Source organism: Sander lucioperca, chromosome 15 (assembly GCF_008315115.2).
Source record: "Sander lucioperca isolate FBNREF2018 chromosome 15, SLUC_FBN_1.2, whole genome shotgun sequence".
Classification (NCBI taxonomy): domain Eukaryota; kingdom Metazoa; phylum Chordata; class Actinopteri; order Perciformes; family Percidae; genus Sander; species Sander lucioperca.
In genome coordinates this window covers 13,361,941-13,381,678 of record NC_050187.1, presented here as the reverse complement: position 1 = coordinate 13,381,678, position 19,738 = coordinate 13,361,941, and the positions used below count along the sequence as shown (strand labels likewise).

Genomic DNA, 19,738 nt, shown 5'->3' with positions numbered 1-19,738 from the left:
CGATCAATGTGCCGTTGCAGCCAGGTAGCCTTCCGGTAATAGCTTTTTTTCAAGCTTCTGATTGGCCAACATGGCTTGGTTATATTGTTGGCATGTTGGTTATATTGCTGCCTGTTGGTTTGGACAGCGTTTCAATTGTGTTTTTACGTTTTCATTTGGACAGATTTTTTTTTTTTAAATGGTGCTTGTGTGGACGGGATTTTTTTTTAGAGCGAAGGAGGGAAAAACCCTGTTTTCAAAAATACCTGTGTACATGTGGACTAGGCCTTAGGTGAGCCTGGCTTTACTGCATGTTGATCAGGTCAAGTTGATTGGATCTGATTAGATAACACCTATATTCTCAAAAAGTACTTATCATTTAGGCAGCATTTTATGAACTGTGGATAATGTGTTTAATGCATATTTTATTTAATGTTAATTATTAATTTTGGTGCTTGGCGCTATAACCACTTTACTGTTACGAAAGACAAACATTTCCAGAAAAAAAATCTGTCTTTTACTCCGTTGCTTTATTATTTTACAGCTTTTAACTTCATTCTTTTTTCATATGCGTCAAATACACCAATTGTTGTTCAATTGGACCAATCTTTAGCGCAGCTGCTGCCCTGTTGTAGTGATACAAAGTCTGTTAAGGTGTGTGTGTGTGTGTGTGTGTGTGTGTGTGTGTGTTATACAGTACAGTGATGTGGTGAAGGGTTATTCCCAGCAAAATTCAGTTTGGTGAACTTTATTCATGGAATAGAGTTTATCTTCATTTTTAGGGAGTCATACATTTACATCATACTACACAGTTTATATTGGAAGTTGATGTGGTGTGTTACAAAGACAAGATGTTACAACAGAAAAATACAGAGAAGAAGAAAGTCTAATGTAACAGATTTTCTTTATATATATGGTGGTCTTAACAGTTGGTGTCACAGTTTGTCTTTACATGCATGTGTGTTTTGTCATGTGTGTTGTCCTGCATTTTTCCTGTATGTGCTTAAATGGGTCTGTTTTAGGGATTTGGGGATACTGTTTTTGGTTACAGAAGCAGCAGCAGCAGCCACCTGGTTGCTGCAATGAGGAGGCGGCTGACACAACAGAGGGGCTGAAATAGGGAACAGGAGGGGAAGAGGGAGGAGGAGTGGGCAGAGGAGGAGTAGGAGGAGGAGGAGAGGGATGGGAGGAAAACAGGCAGTCGGGAGGCAAACCCCACGCTGTAGCAGTGTTTTCGGGTGGAGAGCTTAGCAGCGCCTACCCCTCTCTCTCTCTCTCTTTCTCTCTCTCTCTCTCTCTCTCTCTCTCTCTCTCTCTCTCTCTCTCTCTCTCTCTCTCTCTCTCTCTGTCTGTCTGTTTTGTCTCAGCTCTGTTTTCTGCACTTCATTCTTGTCTAAAAAAAGGAACTAGCAGCTCCTGTGTGACTGGTGATCGATACCCGGAACCTTTTCTGGTGCAGATTTACCTCAATTCCAATGGTCATGGTCAAAGAAAAAGGTATTCCAGCGGTCGTGATCAGAGAGTGTGTGTGTGTGTGTGTGTGTGTGTGTGTGTGTGTGTGTGTGTGTGTGTGTGTCAGGAGTGTGTGTTTTTGTGATTTGTTTTGCTTGTTAGGCTGTTCACTGTCTGCAGTGTGTGTAGATGTGCAGTATGTCCAGTTGGATTTGAACTGCCTTGTCTGGCTGTTTGAATTAGATTTAGTTTGAAATTGATTATGTTTTAGATGTGTGATATAGTCACAGTAATATAGACATGGCTTTCTTTATGTGTGTGTGTGTGTGTGTGTGTGTGTGTTGCTTGCAATAAACATAATAACACAGTATAAAGATGCATATTCGATATATCAACGGGTTCTCTCTAGTTAAAGACTTGAACGTGCTACGCCCTTTTCAGTACTCTCTAGCAGCTGATGATGCTTGGGTTGGAGTCTGCTTAATTTGGCAGCGTCAGTATTTTTATGTAAACGTATGTTGGAACAAAGCATCTGGCTCGTTGTATAGGAGCTTGACAGCAAAACATATAGAGTGATAATGTTCAGAGAGTTCCAGGTTAAAACGTCCGTCTTCTTATACAGGCTGAATATGACGATAACGTGTAGAGAGAAGAAGTGGAGCACTAGTGTAGGGATCCACACTGCGCAGAGCTATGGACCTGCACTCTCTGTCTCTCTGTCTCTGTCTCTGTCTCTCTCTCTCTCTCTCTCTCTCTCTCTCTCTCTCTCTCGCTCTGTCTGCAGCCGTTGCCATGGCGACCATCTAAAAGGCACACTCCATTGTTGTCAGCTGTGGCTTCATTCATAGTGTCCTGTTAAAAGAGAAAGATGATTGTTTCTACCTATAAGTGAGGTCGCCCAGCTGTGTGGGATGAATTAGGTGAGGTCAGGGGGCATGTTCCAGAGATATTAACATTCCCAGCAATTTGCTGGGGCATGTGGTCGTGAGGTTAACCATTGTTTGTCTCTCTATGACTCACTGCAAGCAGCTACATAGGCACAATTTTCTATAATAAAAATGTCTGCTTTAAATTCAGAGATGAAGAATGATGGCAACAATGTTCTTCCTTTCCTTTTGACTTTAACCACAAAGAAAAATTAACAACAAATATTTGATTTATAAGCATGTAACTTATACTGAATCCATAAATATTACTAACTATTACATCAACGTTTTCCACATTAACAGTCAACTGGACTGGAAGTGAATATGAAGGTAATCAATCACAGTAATAAGTCATTATGCGTCACCATTACACTCCATTAATAGTGTCTCAATTGAATCAGCTTTGATATATTACTCCTGTGTTTCAGTAGAAGCTTAATGAGTTGATCCTCCAGCCAGTGTTCTATGTGTGGGCATGTGCTATTTTTATGTTTTGTCTGAAAATATTTCTATCACTAAAAAAAACATGTTTACAGATTTTTTTTTTTGACAGATCAAGTGTTTAGGTAGCTTGTTCTCTTGATGTGGATTCGACTAGCCACAAAGAAAAAGGCCTTTGCCATCGAGTCCCAAGGCTGGCAGAACACCCGTAACCTCTGGCTGCCACATGTACATCTCCCACAATCCCTCTGAAAGTTTTTTCCGTAGACTTAACCCGCTGCCTCGCCTGCCGACTCTTGGGATCTGGATTCCTCTGCCACATACGGTTTCTTCTTGTATCTTCCAGGGAGCTCATCGTGCAATCTGTCTGAGGCCAGGTGGGCTCTGTACCATCAGCATGCACAGCTGACCAAATACTAAATTATACTGTATGCCCAGGATGATGAATCATAATAAAAGGATTGCAGTGTTAGCGTTTTGTCTGCTTGCAGGCGGTTGTCCTATTTTCAAAGCCAAGAATACCCTTGAAATAGTTTGTAATGTATTGGGGCCATGTGTACCCAAGGCAGTCTGATCTTGATCTACACGTGCTTCTGAGATTTGTGCACTTTTATACAACTAGTTGATTTATTTATGCTCTTTCTCCTTCTTGCGTTCTCAGCGTTACATTGCGTAAGAGACCTCGCTGACCGCGCTCTGTGAAATTGGATAATCGCCATCACATGCATGTCACCAACTCCCAGAACAACCTGCATTCGCCATCTGAACATGAAAGCCTAATGTCATGTGTCTGTGTAGCTGCTTCCCGTGATTTCGCAGAGTGCTGCAGACAACTGCAGTGGTGCCTCATCTTTGAAGCTTGCCAGTGTCTACCCCCTGAAAGAGAAGCTAAACCCTTTCACAGACATCAATGCAGCACACACTCTCATAGACACACACTGTTTGTACAGCTGACACACACAGGACCAGAATATACAGATGAGATAAGTGGTCGGCCGGGGAGAGACAGCCACTGACCTAAAATATACAGGCTGTAACAACAAGAGCGACGTGAGAATCACATGAAAGAAACACAGACTGTAGCAATACATTGTGCCAGTCAACAAACATCCTCCCTGTCTGGCATCAATCGGTTTGATTATCACAGGAAATACGACACAGGAGTGTGGGGCCGTAATGGGCCGGCATTCAGAGGCAAAGAGCTAAGGCCTTCATCAGCTCCACTTCTGCAAACACAATGGCTTCTGCAGTTCATGAAGCCACCATTGTCTCCGCTCAGATAAGTAGCTGGTCTGGAAGTCCCTGTCTTTGTTTATCAGCGTAGTATTATTATTATGTACCTGCCCAACAACAAACGCTCCGTACTGTGGCGTTCAAGCATTCATAACAGATTATTATTCCAAACCCAGGTCCCTGAGGATTAGTTATTTAAGGTTGGGGGCCTGGTGGAGGCCGATAGGGTTCCCCCCTGCAATTTGTGCCCGCGTTTGAAGTGCTTTGTCTGGGACGCTGGTGGTGGGGCAGAGGGGCGGGAGGGAGTGAATACAGCCATACATATTCATGGAGGGGAGGGTTAAGAGCTCCTTGTTATGTCTGGGTGATGAAGAGCTCCGAACACCCTCCCCCAAACACACACTCATCCGACCACGCATTGGGATTTCATGGTGGGCATATTTTGTGCCCTTTGATATTCATTAAGGGTCAGACCCCCTTGGAATATTCCATCCCAAACTGGTTGGATTGGATGGATACCTGAGTAAAAAGTGTGTTTGTGTGTGTGTTTCGTTTTCGCGTCTATGAAGCAGACACATCTAGGGCCCAAAGTATTGGCATGGTTACCAAGAGTGGAGCTTTTGCCACTCTCTTTATCTGTCCCTCTGTCTCTCTTTGTAACACACACACTCATAAGGCACATGTGCACATACTGTACAGACACACACTCCTTTGGGGCTGCTATGTGTCTGTACTGGAAACTCTTCTGTCTGTGAATCTTAGTAACAAAGGCGGTGAGTGACTAATATTTTATTTAGACCTTTTCGTCTCTCATCTATTGTTTGATTTAATTCCCCTTTTCCCAGTGCATTTGCAAACCACTACAATGGCTTTGTGTTCCTCGGGGTTCATTGAAGGAAATGAAGGCAACAAAGTCTGAAGCTTCCGCAGCAAATCCCGCACTCTCTGTCAATAAGCCCGCTCTATTGTTATTTACCAGCAAGGCCAGGGCACGTGTTACGGGAAAATCTGTCCTCAGGGGATTCAAGATGGCCTTCTTCACTTCCCTCCAGAGGCTCATCTGAAGCCTTTATTATTGCCAACGCAGCTAGGCTCTGCTTAAATGGGTGGGGGGTCGGTGGGATGTAGGGGTGGAGAGAGCAGCCCCCTTTCCTCTACGCCTGGCTTTGGGATGCTCTGCTGGTTATTGTTCCCTCAGCACTATGTGTGTGTGTGTGTGTGTGTGTGTGTGTGTGTGTGTGTGGTGTGTGTTTAGGCTCATATCAGTCACTGTATCCCCTGGTGATGAGGCAGTACAGATCACACTGTCAGCACAGCCAACACATCCAGCCCAGAATGAGGAATGTGAACAGCAGTCGGAAAATTTGTACTACTGTATATTTCACAGTAAGTTCCTCTGTGCTGAGGTTGCTTCATGTACTGCATGTTTACTTATTTATGGCATTATATAATATACATTCTAGCAAATCAAGCGCCATTTTACTGCCATCAGCAGAACCCCTAAAGACTTACTAATGGATTTATTTCAAATTTATGTTATTGCAGTAAAATTGCTTGAAGTCAAGTCTTTTGTGAAGTCGTAAGTGTGGAGGCCTGCTAAACATTTGAAAGAGACCTCACTAGTTGATTTATGTCCAAACAAGTCCTATAAATGGTTCGATCTGAATCCTTTAAGCAAATTCAAAATTCAAATCTTTTGATGTTCTTAATTTTTTGAAACACCATGTAGAGCACCCATCTCGGCTTGACTTTGCCACAGTCTCTCTCCCTCTGTGCAGCCACTGCCGGGGCAAACACTCTACAATGGAAGAGGTGGGGTTAAGCTCAAAAAACACACAGCACTCATAGATTTTTTTGATCCTCTGAACATCTGTCTTGGATTTCTGTCAACCTGTTATGACGTTAGCAGTGTTGACTTTTCCATGCTGGGCTGTCCCCGCTGACAACACAACACTCTATGAAATGAAATGTTCAAAATAGTACGTCGGAAATTCTCTCGACTCTAAGAGAGATTGTTTGCATCACAGCCATGTAAAATATATACTTCTAAGCTGCTATCATCAATATTGTTATATGAACACTGGATAAAATGACTTAGGATTTATGTGTAGTGACAAACCCACAAAGAATTATCACCACTGACTATGCAGTTCCCCTCAGATCTACAGAGCTTTTTTAGTGTCTTTTAACACATTGATTTGGTTTCACAGCCTGAAACTGTTCTGGTTCACTGTCACCGCTCTAACCGGTGTTATTTTCAGAAATAGCAGGCAGCTGTTTAATGCAAAAAAGCTCTAAAAACCCTGGTTGTGTTACCCGCCCAGCACCAAACAGAAGGGTGAACATAGTGAATGCATTTAGCAGCTAAAAAGACCAAACCAAAGCTAAGGAGAGTAGTAGAGCTTATTAGCCAGGTTTCCAGAAACATAACTCAAAATCCTGTGTTGGGCAGTAATAATGCATTAATTAGTAACATGTTTCAGTAATCACTTCTTTCAGTAACGGGTGGTGAAAAGGATTACAATTTGATATTCAGTAATGTCATTACAGTTACTTATCCAGTTACTTAAACATTTGGGGATCAATTTGTTCATTGTCTTACCAGGAGTTTGATAGAGGGTTGTTGGCAGTTTGGTCTCTCTGCTTTCAGTGGACAGTTCCAGGACGTGCTAGCTTGGCACAAAGACTTGAGCTGGGGGGGGGGGCAGAGTCTCTCAAAGGGGAGAAATGCAACTCCAGGCAATTCCTAAGTTGTTGTTATGTTTTCTTTGCCAGGGGCACACCTTCAGGAATAACCTAGTTTTGTTTAGAGTTGGAGGGGTGTGAACTGCACAGCTGAGGTCAGGACTTGTGGAGAACTGTGTGCAGTCACCGAAGCTAAGATAGTTGCTGGATCTCTCCAAATTATAGGGCTGCCTGGTTGTAAAACAACTATGCCTGGTTTTCTATTTCTACATGTGTTAAAGCTTTAGTGCGTAACTTTTTAATATTATATTATGAACCAGTTACATTCAAGCCATTGCCAAATGAGTTGCTACAAAGCTGATCAAGACTATCAGCTCCACAGAACTCTCTCTGTATTTCTCAGTATGGCTATGTTCAGAAGACTGTGGCGTCCGGTGACTTTCCCGCGCAGAAACTGGAGTGAAGATAATTACCTCTTCTGAAGAGTCCATCATGTTTTTTTAATCCTCCGTGTCCTCCGTGGCTACTAGCAACTGCGTAGGGGAGGGGTCCATTGTAAACATCCATCACAATTTACAGACCGAATTCTTGGTTCAGCTTTGACCTTTCATACTTACTGTAGCTGTGGCAGTATGACGCATCAACTTTTCGGATGTTTCGGATCTCATATCTCTTAGTTGTAGTGATGTGTGTGTCCAGATCTTAGCAATTACTTTAATTGAGTACAGTGTACAGTCTACATTACTGGTAGAAATGGTGGCCAAACCAAAAAAAAAAAATAAAAAAAAATAGAAGTTGTAATAAACTGGAATTTTCCTTTTACTTGTTCCAGGATGAAAAGTGTCCGTTAGGCTTAAAATGACGTGCAGTTACCCAGATGGCCTGTGTGTTGTCCTGTAGAGGTGCAATGTCACACACACACACATAGCTGCTGAGACTCAGTTTGCTGTCACAGTAGTCTGGTTCACCCAGAGATGACTCATAGTCCTGCTAAGTGTAATCACATCAGAGACACCAGGGAGAGAGAGCCCCCACCCTCTCATACCCACATCCCTTCCAGCCTCCATCCTGTTATCCCGTCTTCTTCTTTAACTGTTTTTCACAACTTCTCTCACTTCCATTTCAATCCAAATTCTGAATGGACCGATGCTCTGTGAATTTGTATCCTTAGGAATTGGCACAGGATATTTTAGACTGCCCCTAGTTGATGAATCAAAGACTGTTGACGTGTCTCATCAAGAAAATAATGTTCTGAAGACTGGGCTCCCTTGATGGTTTGATTTTTACTGCAATTAAACAACCGCTCAATATCAGAAAACCACTGCAACTGTAGAAGTGGGATGCAAGGTAGGCCAAGTCATCAATAATCCAGAGTAATGTCTTTCTTTGGTAGACCATTGATTGGTCATGATGCTATTTCTGTGCCTTTGGTGGTGTCTTATTTTAGCCTTGCAGATAATGATTTATTGCAGAGCAGAAAGACCAAAGATCCTTTAATGTGTATTCTAAGAGTGTGTGTGTGTGTGTGTGTGTGTGTGTGTGTGTGTGTGTTTGTCTATCTTTGTTTGAAAAAGAGAGAGAAAGAGGAAATGAGAGGATCAAAGAGAGGGGCTGCCTAGCTGGTTAATGCTCCTGAATATAAAATAATATGGTGGTTTCAGAACCGCTGATAAGCTGTGTGCAGTGCGGCACTGCAGCAGTATTTACATCCAGTACAGTAGTGCTGTATTAATGTCTGTCTATGTCAGGGAGGCCCAAACTTTCTACTGAGGAGGGCCAGAGGCTGACGTGTCATGGATCTAAAGATAACACTGGATACTGCTTGTCGAGATAAAGCAAGATGATAACAGTTTCTCTGTCTTATATGGTTATAATGGTTGTCCCAATACCTCACATTAAGAAAGTGATGTCTAAATCTTTACTCAGATTAGGATCTTTGCATGCTCTGCAACCAGAGTCATTTTAAAATATTGCCATTAAAAGTAGGCTTTTTCAATACATGTTGGTGGCACCAGTGTGGCTTTAGGGATAGCAATGTCGGTCCACTAATTTTGTTCAGACTGAAATATCCCAACAACTATTTGATGGATTGTTATGGAATGGAATTACAGCCTCACAAAGCTGCTAATGTGGCTTTGATTTAGTCTTGTGCAAAGTTTCTACTTTACATTGTTTACCTTTATCTTTACATTGTTACCTTATTCTTGTTTAATTCACTCATTTGTAACTCTTCCACAGGGTGAGATATTCAATCACAGCAAACATGTAGCCTGCTCTGTTTTATTGTTATCTGAGCTGAGTGCCATGCTCTGCTTACTGTCAGACACTTGACATCCACAGAGAAGAATGGAATGGAACGAATGGAACACCAGCCCCAAAAAGCATGGGACAGGAGTTCATGTCAGGCAGTGTTTGACACTAAAATTTGTCTTCTAAACATGGCAATAGGAAGCCATATATAGTGTGCCCTGCACAATTATTACTAAGAATATAAGCTAGGCATAGACAGCAAATGGCTCATGATATTTTCCTTTAAGGATGAAAGTACAGTAAACTCAGTAGCGAAACTGATTTTATCAATACCCTTTTAGGATGCCATTTACCAAGCCCTGATCAGCATTTTGCCTGTCCATCCTCCACTGATAAAGACAGACTATATTTAGGTTGTTTCTCTCTAGAGAGCCTATCTGGGCCGTGAACCCCAAGTTGTGCTGTCCTGCTCAATGTTGTCCTTTTTTCAATCTGACAGGCTCTCAGCAGTTGGTCTTTGGGGTCTGTGTGATGTTGCAAATTCAGATTCACAGCGTGGCCTCAGATGAACAGAACTTAAAAAAACAAACTAAAAGCAATGTTACAAAAACTGCACTGAGTGACCGCTATGACTCATCAACATTACAGTTCAATAGTAACATTAATGTCTCTTCTCTTGCAGTGGCTCATGCACAGGACACACACCACCACTCCACAGAGAAGCCCCTGATTCAGTGCTACAAGTGCGGGGAGCCATGTAAGGGCGAGGTGCTGCGGGTGCAGAACAAGCACTTCCATCTCAAGTGCTTCACCTGTAAAGGTACTGGCATTTTATGTAATTAAATATCTGTTGTTAAATAGGTTTCACATGTATTTACTGATTGTGATTTGGCTCAGCTTTACTCCATAGGAGACAACCCTAATATAATATTCAAAAAGTCTGGTAAATAAGGTATGTCTTTACGATATAAAAATGAGCCTGTCTTAATTTTTTTCTGAATTGGAGAAGAATAATGTGGGAGTTGTGTGAAAATTGGCAGCTAAGTTGTGAAGTTTTAAAATGTATCGCTAATTTCATGCTGTCACAATAGTAGGACATTTGCTTCCTTTCATTCAGTACATGCTGCCTTATGCTGACTAGTTGTGTTTTGCTAAATATGATTCTCTCCTGTGATGTAGTATGATAGTTCATAGGTATAGAGAAGTCTAGTCTCGCATTGCCAGACCTACAGTATCTCCACAGCACTGCAGAGTGGACCGGACACAGCGACGGTGCCTCTGCAAAATGGCATCCCGCAAAAGAAAACACCACACTGTTCACACAATACAGTAACGTGAGCTATTTAAATCAGCTTTATACATAGTTAAACATAATTTGCTCTTACCAGTGTATCACTGTGTGTCCTTCGTTCACAGCAATCTCACCAATCGGTCCCAAAACGTCCTAGTTAGATAGTAAATGTCCTAAAACATCTTACATCTTTACAATTATTTCCTGAAAGAACCAAGTAGGCCTGCCTTATTGCACGATCCAAATTTTCTTCAAAACTTCCTATTTTCAGCATGTAGCTTGCTAGTTTGAAGGTTGTTTTTTACCAATAGAACAGAGTTTAACATTGGTAACACACAGGGAGCGGAAGGCGAGGGACATTCGGCGGAACATCCGGCACCACCGTATGTGAGGCAATTATCCTGAAAATGTACTGTCTTTGATCCAGATTAAGAGGAATCATATGTCTGATGGCCCTGTAGGTAAAAAGACAAAAGTGCAACTAAACAAATGTACATTTTCAACATCTGTCCCAAAAAGCATCCCAATCACACAAGGTTGGACAGGAGCACTCTCTAAAGGCCACAACGTGCTTTCCATCCTCCTCTAAGGAGAGGGATACATGGTGGTATGACTTATCTTTACTTCTCAAACCTACATACTTTAATTAAAGTACCATCCAGACTGCTATGGCAAGTTACAGTGCAAATCCTTCTGCGTTTAGCCTTATTACTGATGGATTTCTGGCATTCTGTCATGATTACGATGTAGCTTCCCACGGCCGACCAAGCAGCGTCACTCTTGTAGGCTAAACCTGCCCTGCTGAAGCCCTTGTAGTTAATCTGTGACTGAAGCACTGTTATAGAGTTATCTTAGGTCACCAAGGGCCCAGAATAACACAAGCAAATGCTGAGATTAGTACCTAATTCAGTCCTTTAAAAGTGGATATACATGCCTTTAGATAGCCAGTGGTACTAAAAGTGTATGTGTGTTTGTGCACACGAGTTAGTGGTTGCCAAAGAAGACATGAGGGCTGCTTTAATAGCCAAAAGACACACTGGCTTAGTCTTTGCTCTAAATTTATATGTGCTGTTATGAGTCTCCAACTTGTAGGACTAATAATACTGTCAGTTGTGGTCATGTCAGGTTGACTGAGCTTATTGACATTCATACTATCCCCTTGGCAGGGAAATCCCAAACAGCCACTTTTTGCATGTGTTTATCTCATCTAACTAAAAATGTAAGGAGTCTCTGTCTGTCTGTTCTTCAATCTTCTCAACAACCGTTCATCTAATCGACTTCAATTACTAATAGCCTGGTCCCAAATAGCTAGCTGTAAGCAAATTTCATATATACTCTGGCATTACTAGGGGACACAGCTATGTCATGGCAGGTATATTGCTCAGAAACCAAGGAAGTGCAGTGTCGAGTATGAAGTTGTTTGGTTGAGCGGTTTTCGAGAAACCTGCAAGCAGCAATACCAGCGGCCAAGCAATCAACCCGTTCCAAACCAGCACGTTTTGAAAGGGCACTGCAGTGTTCCAAATGCACAAAAGCAAAATATTTTTGTTTCTCTGAATTCACTTTCATTTTAATTTCACAAGTTGACCTTCTTAAGTTTCCAAAAATGATTCAATGTAATGGCATGCATCTGTTGAAAAGCTGAGGTCAATGGCCAAAGAATCTCCACCGATGGCTGATTTTCTCTTGACTCAGATAGCTTACAAGCTAATCTCATCATCCCTGAGCCCTAATGAAATTAAATCTGATTCTCCCCTCACTCGCTCCCATTCATCCCAGGGATTTAGCGTGGCTCATTGCATAAGAATGATTAGGTACAGTCTTCTCAAAGATCTAAATATTTTCCCTCTTAGTTGTGGCCTTTCCAAAAGGCTATTCAATTCCAAGGAGCACTCTGTGATGCTGGAATGGTGCACTACATGCCCATGTGATCATTATGTGGTTGAAATACTGTACTTATAGACATGCCTTATGTGTGAATCGTGATCAAACCATATGTAGAGTTAACGCAACATATGCAGTCATAATTTTCTTTCTGACAATAAGTAAGTCTTGATAAATGGGAAAACTACGAGAATAATAAAATGTGACATGGAAAATAAGTGATTATTCAAGCCAAGATTTTTTTAATCAGCCACCACACCCGAAAAATGTCCCCCCAAATCAGCCACCAAAGGCAGCATGTCATCAGAACTACAATATCTGTTGAAGCATTGGAGAACATGGATTTTTCAATGTGGGTCTGTCTGTTGGTCAAAATCAGTCCACCACTTTGGTCCAGTCTGAAATAACAACTATTGGATGGATTGGCATGGCATTTTGTACAGACTGAATTGTAATAACTTTGGTGATCCTGTACTCTAACTTTCTATACCATCATTATTTCATTTGTCCAATACTTTTGTTTTATGACCAAATAAGCATGCAAAAAGATATTCTCATCAGCCTTTGTGTTTAGTGTTGATTAGTTAATGCACGCTAACACCCTAAACTAAGATGTAGATGTGATATGGCCCTAAAATATTATCAAAATATTTCATTTTTCATATTTAAAAAAAAAGTAAAAAGCCATGAATCTGTAGCCATCCTGGATGTCTCTGCTTGATGTCACAGAGATTAAAGCTATTGTATTCAAATGTACATTCAAATGTTTGAATTTCATATTTCCTCCGAAATAGTAAATCTTTCATATGGTCAGTAAAACCTGATAACAGCGTCACACCAACATTAAAATATCCCAAACTCTTAATTGTTCCCTAACTACTATTTCTGCCTTTGCTAGTCTTTCATGTTTGTCTAGATGACAAGGTTATATTTGAATTGAAGGAAGCTTGTTGGAGACCGACAGTGTAGTATAGAGTATCTATCTTCATGAACAGATCAAGGCCATTTCCTGGGCTAGACAATTGTAGAATTGTTGTTGGGTTGAACACTCCACCTCCACATGGACAATCAAAAGACCTTGCAGTGGTAGTGCTGATTAATCGACATGACCCCTCAATGCAGAGTTCCTCCAAAGTGAGAATGTTTACTTTCTTTTATGGTGACTGTAAACACTGATAAAAGGATTGTACGTTGCGCTTCACACGTGTAACGCCCACAGCTGTAAATGTATTTTTCAGCATCCATGTCATGCATTCACTGAGCCTTTCAGGATTACACTGACTAGCAAGTCTTAACAAAGCCATTGATGCGTGGAGGAGTTGGGTGACTTGATGGTTGGCTGTGTTATGTGCTATATGGGTAAATGACCTGACTCGCAGAGTGCCAATGTGTGTGTCCCGTACAGTATGTGGCTGTGACCTCGCCCAGGGGGGCTTCTTCATGAAGAATGGAGATTATCTGTGCACGCTGGACTACCAACGCATGCACGGCACACGCTGCAATGGCTGTGGGGACTTTGTGGAGGGGGAAGTGGTCACTGCCCTGGGCAAGACCTACCACCCTGCCTGCTTCGTCTGCACCATCTGCAAGTAAGACAAACAGGCACCTTACTTTCTTGCATTTGTGTGAACCTTTCCAATACAGTAATTATGAAATTCTGCTCAGAATCATGTGAACTGATGGACGGTTGTTGAAATCAAAGATGTCAGCAATACCAGTAGACAGTGTCACGTCTGCATCATCTGACTAAATGGCCTCCTTAGGCGCACAGTGTTTACACACATCCATATCATCAGGTCCTGTCATCTTCACCATCAGACAGCCTGCGAGCCACAAATAAATAACTCTTACATTTACCACAGGCTGCAGCTCATGTCTTGTTGACCAATTGTTCATGTCACCCCTCTTCCAGACGACCGTTCCCCGCCGGGGACAGGGTGACCTTTAATGGGAAGGACTGCCTGTGTCAGTACTGTGTTGAGCCCATGTCTCCGGGACCAAAGGACATCCTGGGCTCCAGCAGTAAGTTGCTATTGTCTAATAAACACATGCACACTGGTTTAATGCACAGGAAGGCATTCACTTTCACATTGTGCTATTTTGGCTTCCACACAGAATTGGCAGGTTCACAGTAGGATTCATAGTGAAAGTGGATTATTTAAAGAAAAAGAAAAATTCTCCATTGTTTGTTGAATGTTTATGTTGATATTTGTGCTGTGAAAAACGATTTTCAGGTTGACATCATCTTGCCCACACATTATTAGCATCAATTTAATTTGCCATAATCGCGGGGCACCTGGTTAGCTCGCCTGGTTGAGCGTGTTGAGTCATGATTCATTAACAACTTGTGCTGTGAAGCCAAACATTGTTCAAACCAACAAAAATTCACTTTGAATACTAGTGGAGATCTAGAAGTTTCCAAACCAAAAATGTAGTACTGCTATTGGTGGTAGTAGTTGTAGTAGTAATACTAGTGGTAATGTGGGGAAGTATGTATAAAATGAGACACAGCTTGTGTTTGAAAATGTTACTAAGTGATGACTTCTCCAACCTTACTAAACTACTAAAGGAATAGTTTGACATTGGGAAATACACTACACATGTTCTTTCTGAGAGCTATCTGAGAAGATTGATACCACTCATATCTGTACATTAAATATGAAGCTTAAGGCTTTAGTGCGTAACTTTTTGTTATTAATAAACGTCAGTTACATTCAAGCCATTGCCAAATGAGTTGCTACAAAGCTAATTAAGACTATCAGCTCCACACAACTCTCTCTGTATTTTTCAGTATGGCTATGTTCAGAAGATTGTGGCGTCCGGTGACTTTCCCACGCAGAAACTCGAGTGAAGATAATTACCTCTTCTGAAGAGTCCATCATGTTTTTTTTTTTTAAATCCTCCGTGTCCTCCTTGGCTACTAGCAACTGCGTGGAGGAGGGGTGGGGGCGGTGCGCGATCACGGAAGGCTTGTATCATGTGGACCCGCCGACAGTTTTGTTGTCATTACTTAGAATTCCTCATGGGGGCGACAGAAACTACGCACTATAGCTTTGAGGCCAGCACCGGTTAGCTTAGCTTAGCAAACCTAACCATACTTTTTGTACGAATTAAACAAACGAGATAAAACATTTTAACTAGTGAGCTTTAGAGGTGCTCGTAGGCAGATTTTAGTAACTTTGAACAGAGCCAGGCTAATGTTTGCCCTCGTTTCTAGCAGCCGCTAACATAAGCTAAGCTAAGCTAAGCTTAGTGAATACTGGCTGTAGCTTCATATTGATTGAGCAGACAATGAAATTCATCTTCTTCTTCATTCTTCTTTAACTCTCAGCAAGATGGCGGATAAGCATATCTCTCAAAAGGCATTTCCCTTTCTCTGGAACAGGGAATGTGCAACCATAAAACCCCTCCTCTTCCAACTCCTCTCATCCTCCCTCCTCCTGTTCTCTCTCTCTCTCTCTCTCTCTCTCTCTCTCTCACCCCCACTGGTATCTCTGTTGGTGTTTGAAGAGCTTTTAGACAAGGTCACCTATAAATAAGGCATGCTGATTCTCCTCACGTCATCATCGCAACCTCGTTATGCCTTACGCAGTTATCGTCCCCTGTGGTTGTAGCGGGCTCTGTGTTGCTTTCATCCTCTATTCATTAAAGAAGAGATGACAGGAAGATTGTTCGTTTGGAAACCAACCTCTTGCACTTTTAGAGCCTCAGGATCCCACTTGGATATGGATGGAGCTTTTAGAGCCATGGTAAGAAAGATGTGGATGATAGAAAGAGGCAGCTGTCAGAACATTGCTGGTTACCTTCTATCACCCTCTAGTGTTTTGGGTCAGAACTGACAAGATGTCTTATTCTTTGCATGCTATAATTTGCATTTGTTAATATTGCGAGCCCATTAAAGGCTGTGTTTTTACATGAAACAAACCTTCCAGCGATTATTATATCACTATATAACACACAGTTATTTCCTTGCTCTGTTATTGTATTTTCTTTTAGTTTGTGTTGTGAGAACACTTGATTTATTTGTGTTTTTAAGCCATGCCACTTTTGCTTTTCCGCAGATTGTGCAGGATGTGGTCGAGACATTAAGAACGGACAGGCTCTTCTAGCATTGGACAAACAGTGGCATCTGGGCTGCTTTAAGTGTAAGGCCTGCACCAAAGTGCTGACCGGGGAGTACATCAGCAAGTAAGCAGCTCATATTTACTGTAATTACAGGCTACTTGGTCAAATTTAGGCCTGCATGAGGTTCACACACACATTGTGATATTTCACTGTCAAGTCCCTGCTACTTAGATTTGGCTGTCTCCTCTCAGGGACGGCGCCCCCTACTGTGAGAAGGACTACCAGATCCATTTTGGAGTTCAGTGTGAGGCGTGTCATCAGTTCATCACAGGGAAGGTGCTAGAGGTAAGGCACACACACACACACACACACACACACACACACACACACACACACACACACACACACACACATCACATTCTTCAACTTCAACATCCTCTGATTGGCTCCCTAGTACAGGCTGATGTCTCTCTGTCCAGCCTGATGTATGCTTTTGTAAAAAGACTATTAATTGCGCACTTGGATTTCATATGAATCCTGCCTGAGGTAAGTTTGAAAGAATTTTAAGGGAACAAATGCTTTCACAATGACTTCACAGTCTTTAATGTTTATTTAAGGACTACAATTATTGCAGCTACTTTTGGAAAATGAACCTAAAGTTTCAAATAAATGTTTGCATTATGTGGATTTACAGAAATAAGTCAACACATAGTTAAGAGCACAGTTTGAGAGTTGGTTGTACTGTCTAAATTCTGCTACCCATACAGACAGAGGATGTTCATAGGAGTGAAATTGTGAAATGTAGTTTGATAATCTCGGGTGTAATGTCTCTTCGTCACAGAGCCAAATAGACTCTCGACATGTAGGCATTCAACTAAAAGATTAATTCTTTTTTTAATTTTTTAGGTCTTTCCAACTCTGCCTAAATACACGTGCTTGCACACGGCCATAGCTCGCTTTGCCACAAATTATATCAATATTACCTAACACCTAATGTGATCTGACATTTAGAAAGGGATCATTATTCATCAATACTGTATGTCATGCAGCTGTTATAAAAGTCTGTTTAAACGTTATTAACGTTGTCTGAGCCGAGTTTATGTAAAACAACACCTCTATCCCTCACTGGTGTCTTAAACAAGTGCTGGCCTGTCTGTTCTGCAGACAGTGATCCAATCAGACACTGAGTTATGTGTCATTTAATGGTATGAAAATGTCACTGCTAGCCAGCCAGGCTTAAAGTAATCCAGCACTAAGGCAGGCCTTTATGACAATCGGAAAAGGCCTTAGCATCTCACCCCTGAGCTGCTGCCAATGGATCAGTGTGGCCAAATCCATAGCAGTCTGTCTGATAGTCTAATCACTGACCCAAGACCCAGGTCAAATACCGTGTAGCCATCGGTGGGTATGCATACTGTTTGCTCCTCTGGGAGTGAATGGCTTATTAATGCAGGGGAAATTAATGTAGCTATTAACAGCTGAGAGAAATAGGGAGAGTATTTAATGGCATACTACACATATAGCACAAGCACCTTTATTATCCCTGAGAGAGAGATTCTGTTTTACAGTGTATTTGAGGAGAGTATTGGGTAGGAGGTGCTGTGAAGTGCTTGTTATAGCCACTCTGTAAAATGTAAAAATGCAAATATTAGTCAGTTTCTCCATATCGCTGAGTGTCCACTTGCTAGCTGAAATGATACTGAGGGTTGTTATACAGCAGGCACAATTTCATTTGGGTATTTTATCACTCCCCGGTCAAAGTCACATAGCCTTTTTAAATGGGTCTCTTTACATGCAAAGTGCCACATCAATGTAGTGATGGAAATGTAGGCGCTCTAGTCGTCAGATAATTTTATTGGATTGCATTATGCAGGTTATCGCAAAGAGGATCACTCAGATATAGAATACAGGTTGATTGTGTCAAACAGGCAGATGTCATGGTGGCCATATTTAACAAACATGTTTTTTTTCTTGAAAGAGAAAGAGCATGAAAGAGAACTGAAAGAGAATATGACTGGAATACATTAAATGATTTCACATTCCCCCACGAACTGTTGAGAAACACCTTATTTACATTAAACCTGCAGAGCAGTCTAAGGGGAACATATTCACCAGCAGCTGCCCAGCGCAACAATTTCCTCAACAGTTCTTGAAGGGAGAGAGAGTAGTTACACCGGGACTGATGAAACTATCCCTACAGGGTTTGGGTGTTACAGGGAAGAAGTGTAGCTGAGTGCAGTTAGAGCACTGGGTTATTTCCTGGAAGTTGCAGCTCCGCTTCACTCACTTTAACTGCAGGCTTCATTTTCCTGTGATGTCAAGTCTGTTCTGTGCGCTCTGTGTTTTCCAGGCAGGAGATAAGCACTACCACCCCAGCTGTGCGAGATGCAGCAGGTGCAATCAGATGTTCACAGAAGGAGAAGAGATGTATCTGCAAGGTGAGCGGACCTACCTGCATTGTCACTGCCGCATGAAAACGTTATTAGTTCACTTTTAGTCATTGTTAACAGAAACTGAAGAATTGCATGCTCCTCTGTAGGTGGAGTATGGCTTAGGGGTGTGAAACCTGTCTGCATGGTGATTAAATAGCATAATTTAGTATTGTCGGAGTTTGGTGACAAATTTAAGAAAATTATTATTTATTGTGTGATATGTCTGCTTGTATGCTGTGCTGCTGACACTGTGTACTGAGCGTTTATGTCCATGCTGTACTAATTCCACCGTCTTAGTCCTCACAAGCCAAAAGAGCAGCTTTAATGCTCCTTTTATAAATCTCTAAAACTACTAAAGAGACTACAATTATTTCCAAAGATATTCTCTCATTTGGTTTTTTGATGATGGTGGTGGAGAATGCTGTCTGATGTCACTCCAAAATCTCCAAAAAAGGTGTTCTGTTAAGGCCATAGCATAAGATTCACATAATTTTCTTCATACTCAGTGACCCCTTATATTTTGTGTTGTGTAGAAGCATCTGCATTTGTGTCTACACTCATTTATAAGTTTTTTCCTGCACAAGGTCAGCACTAAGTGTATTAAAAATGCAACATTTCAGTCATAGACCTTCATGACGGGGTCATATCACAAACACCTGAGACAATTACAAAAAAAAATCACTAAAATGAGAGTTATAAACAATAAAAACAATTTTAATGTTTTTTACTGGACTGGCAATAAAAAAATAAGTGATTTTATTTTTTATTTTTCTCTCAATTAGTGATGGTGTAATTGTTATTATTGATGTGACTTTTTTTGATTAGTTGCTGCATCCTTTGGCTGTAGTGTAAAGATGATGTTTCATATTGATTTCATATTAATGAGTTTGATGCTTGATATTGCTATTGCTATATTTGATGAAGATCTATGACCGAAATGTTGAATTTTTAATACACCAAGTGTTGTGTGTGTGCAGGAATTTATATAATCTTTTACATTGTACATTTTTACATTACATTTATGTACTGTGTACCAAAGACAGCCATTAATTAAGTCTGTTAATAACCCATGTAATAACCCATTTGTCACCCATCTGTAT

At 41.4% G+C, this 19,738-nt stretch overlaps 1 protein-coding gene across 20 annotated transcripts in view; it reads left to right on the top strand.

The window, feature by feature from the left end:
- ablim1a (actin binding LIM protein 1a) overlaps positions 1–19,738 on the top strand; it is a 45,596-nt gene that overhangs the window by 10,948 nt on the left and 14,910 nt on the right. For 15 of the 20 annotated variants that reach the window (XM_031284302.2, XM_031284299.2, XM_031284306.2 and 12 more), the window contains exons 2-7: positions 9,649–9,786; positions 13,547–13,730; positions 14,054–14,163; positions 16,203–16,329; positions 16,458–16,551; positions 18,557–18,644. In XM_031284302.2, the coding sequence (XP_031140162.1) occupies positions 9,649–9,786; positions 13,547–13,730; positions 14,054–14,163; positions 16,203–16,329; positions 16,458–16,551; positions 18,557–18,644 (741 nt within the window). Of the gene's footprint in view, positions 1–1,171; positions 1,477–5,287; positions 5,418–9,648; positions 9,787–13,546; positions 13,731–14,053; positions 14,164–15,793; positions 15,891–16,202; positions 16,330–16,457; positions 16,552–18,556; positions 18,645–19,738 lie in introns of those variants that run through there. The other 5 variants (XM_031284300.2, XM_031284309.2, XM_031284310.2 and 2 more) reach the window with 5 other exon arrangements.